The sequence below is a fragment of the Salvelinus fontinalis genome, chromosome 4 (genome assembly GCF_029448725.1).
Source record: "Salvelinus fontinalis isolate EN_2023a chromosome 4, ASM2944872v1, whole genome shotgun sequence".
Classification (NCBI taxonomy): domain Eukaryota; kingdom Metazoa; phylum Chordata; class Actinopteri; order Salmoniformes; family Salmonidae; genus Salvelinus; species Salvelinus fontinalis.
In genome coordinates, this window is record NC_074668.1 from 43,282,048 (window position 1) to 43,292,808 (window position 10,761).

Below are 10,761 nucleotides of genomic sequence, written 5' to 3' on the forward strand. Positions count from 1 at the left end.
GATGTTAAATTATATTCTGACGGAGAAATGCCCGCTAATGGTGTTTTCGACCTTTGAGTTCGATGCGGGCGAGGGCTTGATTTGTTGCGTCTGTGATACAATTATAAAGAGGAGACAGAGTTCTGCTGTCAGGCGCTTCAACAACACACACGGATTCATCAACGCTAGCCGGTCGCGGGGAATAAACCCAAATCGAGACCATGATTCTTCATTTTTCGGTGTCAGCCGCAGCTCTCTGTTTAGAGGGGCTGAATTGTCTATCAAGTCGTGGAGGGAGGGAGAGAGAGGAAGAGGGAAACAGAGGGCCAGAGTCAGTCGTAACAGCATGGGCCAAAACCTTTTTTCTTCCTCCCATGCTTCCTTTCTTTCTATAAATTAGTGAGTGTGAGAGGAGAGTGAGTGTGAGAGTGAGAGAGTGAGTATGCAAAATGCACTGCCTGCAGGAAGCCATTTAATGTTACTCACATCTGCAAGCAATTCAGCAGAATACTGTATTAGCTGGGATTGAGTTACGACTGTGACGTGTCGGCCGCTCTGACAGACGCTGCTAAGGAAGGGATTGGGGAAGGGCAAGGGGAGCGCTTCCTAGGTCAGAAGTCAGCCAGCATTGGTGGCTTAAGTGAACCCTGCAGATCAGGGAAAGCTGAAGGCAGCATCTTTTTCTAATATAGAGAATCTGTGGAGCCATTTTAATCTCAGAAGGGCCTAAATCCAATATCAGAAGAGTGAGGGTTGGGAGAAAAAAAAGGTGTCTGTTAGTCGATGAGATGTGTGGCGAATGGGGAACGAGCTGGTGTCATCAAGCAGTTGTCTGCTATGAGTTATGTTGCTCGTATGCCTTGTTGGACTACACAGGGACAGGAAACAGGATCCATCACGTCTATGTCCCGTGAACAAGGATGAAATTAGTTCTCAGGTGAGTTAGAAACAGAACAGACCTGTCTGATTGACCTGACAAAAACCAGGCCGTGGTCAAAGACATCAGCCGTGCTCACAAATGTCAAAGTACAAAGCACAGCATAATCTATAAAGTGCAACACGGTACACCGCTGGAGCGTACAGGAAGTGGTAAGCCAACCTAAGGACATCGTTTTGATGTTCATTTTCAAAAGGATTGTCTTGATTTTGTCTGACGGTGCACACGTATGGTTCCAGATGCAAGGCATAGCCGCTCTGTCGTGATTGTGGTATAGTATCATGTGCCCTATAATGCAAGTCAGAGGCACTATTCTGCGGTAGCAGGAATAGCGTTAAGCAAAGGCATGGATGGTATATATGTACACAATATGTATATGTTTTTAGGCTGAAGGAGGATGTTTAATAGTCACAGAGGGCTTTTCCATTCCTATGGGTTAGCAGGAAACCTGGGTACAGACATGAGAAATAACTCAGGCTCTACCCATTCATGTGAAAAATCATTCCTGTCATCAGCTCTCAGAAATGACTCAACAACATGAAATAGTGTGACAGAAACCACAGTCAACCGCTTGGACTCAAATGCATTATCATAATTTAGATAGATGGGTTACTTTCTCTCCTCTCCTCTGTGATTCCGGGTCATTTCCCTCCCTGTGTGTCACTGTTCCTCTCCATGGCGGCTAGCCCAGTGTGCCTGCCCTCCAGACAGCACGTTACACTCCCTCCCGCCCTCAAACACTACCAGAGAATGGCCGCCACCCAACTGCTCCCCTGGGGGGCGTCTCTATTGGCTGCCGCTAAGGTTCCAGTCACAGAACACAGCCACTAATGGCCCAGCCATCAGAATGCTCATGGTTCTGAGGCCCCCCGTTTAAAAAATGAACTGGAAGCAGTTGTCCAGCGAGCTGCCTGCCTGGCTGGCCAGACATAGCTAATCAAAGGAGTGAGGTAAGTAATGGAACACTTGTTGAAAGAAGAAAGGAGGGAGGAAGATAGGGGGGAAAAGGCTGTAATCAACAAACTAGCGTTTGACTACCAATAATGTAATCATCGCTTTTGTCCCCGGAAAAGAGTAATGGTGCTTCGCTAATGCTGTGAAAAGCCTGGAAATAAGAGAAACGAGGACGAACTAGGAATCACGAACTAGACAATGACAGTTTTTCCACAGAATACACATATAAAAAAAGTCACCAGAATCGAGAACGACATCCTCTCTCTCTCACTGCGTCCCTCTCGCTTTCTCTTGCATCTCTGAGCCAGTAGCATGAGGGATGAATTGGGTTCATATTTGGCTCCGGTTGAAAGATGTGAGGAAAGAGCGAAAGGCCAGTTACCACCAGGGGTGTGAGTTTATATGCTTTCCACTGCCTCCTCCCCTCTCTCCTCCGACCCTCATCCTCCCTCCATCCATCCTTCAGTACCGCCTATTGTGATTGGACGATAGCAACATCTGGTTAATGGTCCTCTCCCGGGGCCATCTCTTCAAACTCCCCGCACACAGGTTGTGTGGCCGTCAGCACTGCAGTTGTTGTTCTTTGTCTTAGTTTTTCTTCTTCTATTGTTTCTTTCGCGACAGAAACGCAGACTGCTGTGCGGCTTGTTGACGCGTGTGCGTGCATGTGAATGCATGCAAGGGTGTCTGGGTGCGTGCTACAGTGAGCTCCAAAAGTATTGGGACAGTGGCACATTTTTGGTTGTTTTGGCTCTGGACTCTCTGATTTGAACTGATACAATGACTATGAGGGACAAAATGATTTAAACGGTTCACCTGAAATGGATAAAAACGCCCTCAAATGAAAGCTGACAGCACTTTAATAGTCATTGCATTATTTCAAGTTCAAGTGCTGGAGTACACAGCCAAAACAACAAATGTGTCACTGTCCCGATACTCACGGAGCTCATTGTATCGTTCCATGCTCTGTAAACCCAGACTGGGTCCCAGAAGACGGAAACACGAGAGTAATCCCAGTGAATCAGAAACATCATGGCTCTGGGGAAGCGCAAGTTAGTCAGCGGGCTGGCAAAGCTAGCTTGCTAGGGATGCTGCATACAGTGTTGGAGGGCACCCAGGTTTAACTTAACCCAACCTATCCTAACAGACAAGCTGGGATCAAAGGATATGGATCCTCTTATTATTAAGGCCAGCTTGAGATCCAGGCCCAGCACACTGGAAATGCATTTTTACGCAACGCTAACGCAATGTGAGGACTATATTTGTATCAAATCAAATCCATTTTTATTGCTCACATACACATGGTTAGCAGATGGTAATGTGAGTGTAGCGAAATGCTTGTGCTTCTAGTTCCGACCGTGCAGTAATATCTAACAAGTAATCTAACAATTTCACAACAACTACCTTATACACACAAATGTAAAGGAATGAATAAGAATATGTACATATAAATACATGGATGAGTGATGGCCGTGCGGCATAGGCAAGATGCAGTAGATGGTATAGAGGACAGTATATACATATGAGATGAGTAATGTAGGGTATGTAAACATTATATAAAGTGGCATTGTTTAAAGTGACTAGTGATACATTTATTACATCAAATTTTTTATTATTCAAGTGGCTAGAGATTTGAGTCAGTATGTTGGCAGCAGCCACTCAACGTTAGTGATGGCTGTTTAACAGTCTGATGGCCTTGAGATAGAAGCTGTTTTTCAGTCTCTCGGTCCCAGCTTTGATGCATCTGTACTGACCTCGTCTTCTGGATGATAGCGGGGTGAACAGGCAGTGGCTCGGGTGGTTGTTGTCCTTGATGATCTTTTTGGCCTTCTTGTGACATCGGGTGGTGTAGGTGTCCTGGAGGGCAGGTAGTTTGCCCCCGGTGATGCGTTGTGCAAACCTCACTACTCTCTGGAGAGCCTTACGGTTGTGGGCGGAGCAGTTGCTGTACCATGCGGTGATACAGCCCAACAGGATGCTCTCAATTGTGCATCTGTAAAAGTTAGTGAGTTTTTTTTGGTGACAAGCCAAATTTCTTCAGCCTCCTGAGGTTGAAGAGGCGCTGTTGCGCCTTCTTCTCCACGCTGTCTGTGTGGGTAGACCATTTCAGTTTGTCCGTGATGTGTACGCCGAGGAACATAAAACTTACCACTACTGTCCCGTCGATGTGGATTGGGGGGTGTGCCCTCTGCTGTTTCCTGAAGTCCACGATTATCTCTTTTGTTTTGTTGATGTTGAGTGTGAGATTATTTTCCTGACACCACACTCCAAGGGCCCTCACCACCTCCCTGTAGGCCGTCTTGTTGTTGTTGGTAATCAAGCCTACCACTGTAATGTCGTCTGCAAACTTGATGATTGAGTTGGAGGCGTGAATGGCCACGCAGTCATGGGTAAACAGGCAGTACAGGAGAGGGCTGAGAACGCATCCTTGCGGGGCCCCAGTGATGAGGATCAGCGGGGTGGAGATGTTGTTTCCTACCCTCACCACCTTGGGACGGCCCGTCAGAAAGTCCAGGACCCAGTTGCACAGGGCGGGGTCGAGACCCAGGGTTTCAAGCTTAATGACGAGTTTGGAGGGTACTATGGTGTTAAATACTGAGCTGTAATCGTTGAACAGCATTCTTACATAGGTATTCCTCTTGTCCAGATGGGTTAGGGCAGTGTGATTCGTGATTGCATTGTCTGTGGACCTATTGGGGCGGTAAGCAAATTGGAGTGGGTCTAGGGTGTCAGGTAGGGTGGAGGTGATATGATTCTTGACTAGTCCTTTAAAGCAATTAATTTGACCTCATTCCGTCAGTAGAGGATGCCTGGTTATTCTTTAAAAATGCTTTCCTCACCATCTTAAATAAGCATGCCCCATTCAAAAAAAATTAGAACCAGGAACAGATATAGCCCTTGGTTCACTCCCAACCTGACTGCCCTTGACCAGTATAAAAACATCCTGTGGCGTACTGCAATAGCATCAAATATCCCCCGCGATATGCAACTTTTCAGGGAAGTTAGGAACCAATATATACAGTCAGTTAGGAAAGCAAAGGCTAGCTTTTTCAAACAGAAATTTGCATCCTGTAGCACAAACTCCAAAAGGTTCTGGGACATTGTAAAGTCCATGGAGAATAAGAGCACCTCCTCCCAGCTGCCCACTGCACTGAGGCTAGGAAACACTGTCACCGCTGTCACCACTTTCTAAGGTCTTCGAAAGCCAAGTTAACAAACAGATCACCGACTATTTTGAATCCCACCGTACCTTCTCAGCTATGCAATCTTTTTTCCGAGCTGGTCATGGGTGCACCTCAGCCACGCATAAGGTCCTAAATGATATCATAACCGCCATCGACAAGAGACAATACTGTGCAGCTGTATTCATCGACCTGGCCAAGGCTTTCGACTCTGTCAATCACCACATTCTTATCGGCAGACTCAACAGCCTTGGTTTCTCAAATGACTGCCTCGCCTGGTTCACCAACTACTTCTCAGACAGAGTTCAGTGTGTTAAATCGGAAGGCCTGTTGTCCGGACCTCTGTCAGTCTCTATGGGGGTGCCACAGGTTTCAATCCTCGAGCCGACTCTTTTCTCTGTATACATCAATGATGTCGCTCTTGCTGCTGGTTATTCTCTGATCCACCTCTACGTAGATGATACCATTCTGTATACTTCTGGCCCTTCTTTGGACACTGTGTTAACTAACGTCAAGCCGAGCTTCAATGCCATACAACTCTCCTTCCGTGGCCTCCAACTGCTCTTATATGCAAGTAAAAATAAATGCATGCTTTTCAACCGATCGTTGCCCACACCTGCCCGCCCATCCAGCATCACTACTCTGGACGGTTCTGACTTAGAATATGTGGACAACTACAAATACCTAGGTGTGTGGTTAGACTGTAAACTCTCCTTCCAGACTCACATTAAACATCTCCAATCCAAAATTACATCTAGAATCAGCTTCCTATTTCGCAATAAAGCATCCTTCACTCATGCTGCCAAACATACCCTCGTAAATCCTATTGATCCTTGACTTCGGTGATGTCATTTACAAAATAGCCTCCAACACTCAACTCAGCAAATTGGATGCAGTCTATCACAGTGCCATCCGTTTTGTCACCAAAGCCCTATATACTACCCACCACTGCGACCTGTATGCTCTCGTTGACTGGCCGTCGCTTCATATTCGTCGACCAAACCCACTGGCTCCAGGTCATCTGTAAGTCTTTACTAGGTAAAGCTAGTAAAGATATATACACGGCTGTGATTATAATCGAAGAGAATTCTCTTGGTAGATAATGCGTTCGGCAGTTGATTGTAAGGAATTCTAGGTCAGGTGAACAAAAGGACTTGAGTTCCTGTATGTTGTTATGATCACACTACGGCTCGTTAATCATAAGGCATACACCCCCGCCCTTCTTCTTACCAGAGAGATGTTTGTTTCTGTCGGCGCGATGCGTGAAGAAACCGGGTGGCTGTACCGACTCTGATAACATATCCTGAGTGAGCCATGTTTCCGTGAAACAGAGAATGTTACAATCTCTGATGTCTCTCAGGAAGGCAACCCTTGCTCGAATTATGTCTACCTTGTTGTCAAGAGACTGGACATTGGCTGCTCCGTCTGCCCCTTCTGCTGCGCCGTTGTTTTGGGTCGCCTATTGGGATCTGATCCATTGTCCTGGGTGGTGGAAAGTCATATTCCTGGTCGTAATGTTGGTAAGTTGACGTTGCTCTTATATCCAATAGTTCTTCCCGGCTGTATGTAATAAGACTTAAGATTTCCTGGGGTAACAATGTAAGAAATAATACATAAAAACTAAATACTGCATAGTTTCCTAAGAACGCGAAGCGAGGCGGCCATCTCTGTCGGCGCCATCTTTTTTGCCTTTTTAGCGAATACAAGCAGTGTTGCTATTACAATCAAGCATCTCTCTATTATGCGTGGGAATACTTGGGAACAGGTTTTCAAAATTAAAATAACTTGTAGCTGATTTCGTGATGTTTTTACAGTCTTTAATGTCCAGTAATGAGTTTTATTTTCTGCTCAATAAACTTATGGGGCCAAATAAAACCACCCATGGGCCAAATTCAGACCGCAGGCCACCAGTTGGGGAACCCTGCTGTAGGTGGTGGATGGGATGTACGATCATACGATCGATCATAAAGCACTTTGCAGTAGACATAATGACAAGAAGAGCTATATAGATGTAATCCATCATTATTACTAACCATAAACGTAATCATTTGAAATGATTGCGTTATTGCCTTGTCTAATCTCTCCAATATTGTCCAAAATAATAATTATATGATTTCTAAGCCTATCATCCGCATTGTGCTTGCTAATCTGAAATGATGAGGAGTTGGAAGTATCAAAGCTGGACTATGGTTCACTGGCCATGAAAGCCCCCAAATGACTTTGGATTTAGGGAAGAAAACAGATGGAAAATAATTGCCACATCCTCTTTGAATGGCTTCATTAACTCACAGCTTTTACCATTTTTTCCAGCTACATACTGAAACTACCTCGTAAAAATGATAATAATGTTGCATAATAATACCCAATAAGGTAACTCACGAACAAACTTAATTTCCCTCCCTTTCCAAACACATAATGTTGCCATTTTGTATCCATTCTTATGTTTTCATATTGTAAGTAAGCCAAAGGAAATGTGTTTTCCCGATAACATTACAATTGCTGCGTGGCTGAGATTGAAACAATATCTAATTTAATCCACCCTGAGCGCACCTGTTTGTTCTTGCGTAATTGGATTCTGGTTCATTCCATTTGCCTTAATGCACCTGCATTATGCAGTGTACTGAGGGGGCCAGTCATTAACAGCCAGGGGACATCGCTCTGAGGAGTAACCCAACCTGGTCCTCTGTTCTGGGGCATCCTTTCAGTGCCTCTGCCTTTCAAAGGCATCAGCCTGGATGGATGGATGGCTGGGGCTTGGGCTTGATGGGAACCAGAATAGCAGGTGTTGATGTTAGTGCCTGACAAGAACAATAAGCTGCCCCTCCACTGCATGGTCATCCAAAATAAACAGGCTCTGGCGTGGACGGCGCGGGCTCTGAGGGCGGAGGGGTCCTCATCAAGCCCAAAGAATGTATGGCTGCTACAAGGAAGGAATGCAGTGCAGCTAAATCTTCCCTTCGTAGTTTACGAACGATGAAAACCTTCCCAACTAATGCATATTTAACACTAAACCACGGCACAGAAGTTTCCTTTCCTTGTCCGCTTTCTATCATTTTCACAGTTATGAAAGGGCTCGATAGATGAAAAAGTATTATGTAACTCTGTCCTTTCATATCAGGGGTTAGAGAGATAAAGAGGTAAATTGCCAGTAATCCCCAGTATTGGGACAGATAGTACTGCATATTTTCTCTTCCATGCACTTAATTATTTTCTGTTTGTGTGGGTGGCAAATAGCTTACAGATGGCAAAGAGAGGCTCCCACATGGAGTGTGTTCTGCCACTTTTATCAAGCTCATCACGTTTGATCTGTAGTGTGAGTTAAGTGGTTGGTGTGGATAGCCTTGACTAGACTCCACCCACAAAGATGATGATGAAGATGAAGATAAGACTTTTGGATTTCAGCAGGGCCCTGTGTGTGTGTGAGCGTGCGTGTGCGCGTGTGTATTTGAGAGAGAGGGGGGGAGGGAAAAAGGGTGAGTGAGCAACCGAACAGGCGAGCGAGGGTAGCCAAGGTTCATTAATGTGTCACTGACGCCCTCTGCCATGCTCGCCATGTTAAGACACGGCTTTTTTTATTTCCTCTCATCTCTCCTCCATCCCTCCTTCATCGGCTCCGTGTGAACTGATGTGAGCAAAGACACCGTTTGGAGCTCCGCTCTCCTCCCACACACGTTTACATTCAGCTGATGAGCCAACGGTGTCACACACTACAAGAGATAATGCGAAAGCGGGGAGGAAGTTGGGGAGATGGTTTCGCCAGTGCATATGCAGCACATCTGATGAGCTGAGAACATCAAAACCTAAGACGGAGAAGAAGGGGAAATGGAAAAAGAGAATGAAATATAGCTGTGCCCTAGAGGAATAGATCTCCATCTCTTTCCCATTGCTATTAGGCTCTCTTTTATGTGCTAGAACGATAAGAGGACTTGGGAGACTGCTTTTTTCCTAATGCCCCACATTCTGTTGTTGTCTTTGTAAAAGGGAATAAATGCCCAGAGCGCTGCCCAGAGCGCTGCCCAGAGCGCTGTGTGAAGAGGCCTGTTCCAATGTAAAGCACACGGCAGAGAGAATGTAAAGCACACGGCAGAGAGACAATAGCCCGCGCCGCGACTTGTTCAAGGATTAGATGGACGACGTAGATGAGACAGATCCAGGGAATGTGTGTACACGTGTGTGTTCAAAGAGGAGAGGAAAACAGCAGAGAGGAGAGAGCCTCATCTAGAGAGGACGGGATAGATATATAAATAGAAAGAGAGCGATAGATCAGGGTAAGGATCAGTGAGGAGGCGATGACAGACCCCGAATCCCAAATGGCGGGCCAGGGATACGCTTGACTTCATCTCATCTGCTGGGGAATGATGCTCAGATGACACAAAATGGTGCCCAGAGAACCCGTTACTGGAAGTCACAAAGGAGGCTGTTGTGGAAGGAACTGGGCATGAAGGACTCAGGAGAAGTGTATTTGATTGTCTTCTTCTGTAGAAGAAGGTGATAAAATAGGAGGCGCAATGTAAAGATGTTCTCTTTCCAACATGGGTGTTAAGACATGAAGAACACACAATGTATTTTAAACTCTTTTCTGTGGCAGGGATGGATGTGATTGTCACACACACAGTCCACACAACCCCTGTTTTACCCTCTCTTACAGGAGACATCACCTGCTCAGCTACCAAGCCGTTAGTGTTGATGGCCAACCAGCGACACACACACTGGCTATTTTATAAAGCAATCCTGCCCGCAGTAGCCTAATACACACGCACACACACACGCACACACATGCACACACACACACATGCAGTTTTGTATTGCTATCCTTTTGGGGACCAAAGAATTGATTCCCATCCAAAATCCTTTTTTCCCTAACCCTAAATCTAACCCCAACCTTAACCCTTAACCTAACCATAACCCTAAACTTAACCCTAAGCCTAAACTTAACCCCAAACCCCTAACCCTGAAAATATACCTAACCCTAACTCCTAAACCTAACCGTAACCCCTAACCCTGACCTTAATTCTAACCCTAACCCTAATTGTAACGCTAAACCTAACCCCTAAGCCTAAAATAGCTTTTTTCCTTGTGGGGACAGGCAAAATGTCCCCACTTGTCCTTATTCACTATCCTTGTGAGGACTTCTGGTACCCATAATGGTAGTAAAACAAACACACACACACACACACACACACACACACACACACACACACACACACACACACACACACACACACACACACACACACACACACACACACACACACACACACACACACACACACACACACACACACACACACACACACACACACACACACAATCTCTGGAGTGACCTAGACTGTCTGAAAAAGCTTTCCGACCACCAGTCCAATAGCACCGTGACAACACCTACCAAATCCACTTAGCAGTCAGCAGGAGCACAATTAACTAGCCGAACGCTTGCTCAGAGTCATATTACAAATGCAAGATTAAATTGAACTCTGCTCTCTTTTGGTGCAGAAAACATTGTGTTGAACAGTAGGTTGCAGTCCTTTTGAAAAGAGGACAATTGTGTTTGTGTGTTTGAAAATGTTTTCAGGTGTACTGTAGTGGCATTGTCTTTATCCGTGTTCTTGTGGCCTTGTTTTCCAGCCTCCACTATCGCCGAGAACGGGAGAAGAACATGCCTGAAACTCAAAGTTTTCGTCCGGCCATCAAGTAAGTCTCTCCAGCTGCAGC

The 10,761-nt window shown here is 45.7% G+C and overlaps 1 protein-coding gene across 2 annotated transcripts in view; it reads left to right on the forward strand.

The window, feature by feature from the left end:
- The window catches only part of LOC129853837 (ephrin-A5b-like), a 109,453-nt gene that overhangs the window by 95,517 nt on the left and 3,175 nt on the right, over window positions 1–10,761 (forward strand). For both annotated transcript variants that reach the window (XM_055920273.1, XM_055920272.1), the window contains exon 3: window positions 10,675–10,740. In XM_055920273.1, the coding sequence (XP_055776248.1) occupies window positions 10,675–10,740 (66 nt within the window). The remainder of the gene's footprint in view (window positions 1–10,674; window positions 10,741–10,761) is intronic.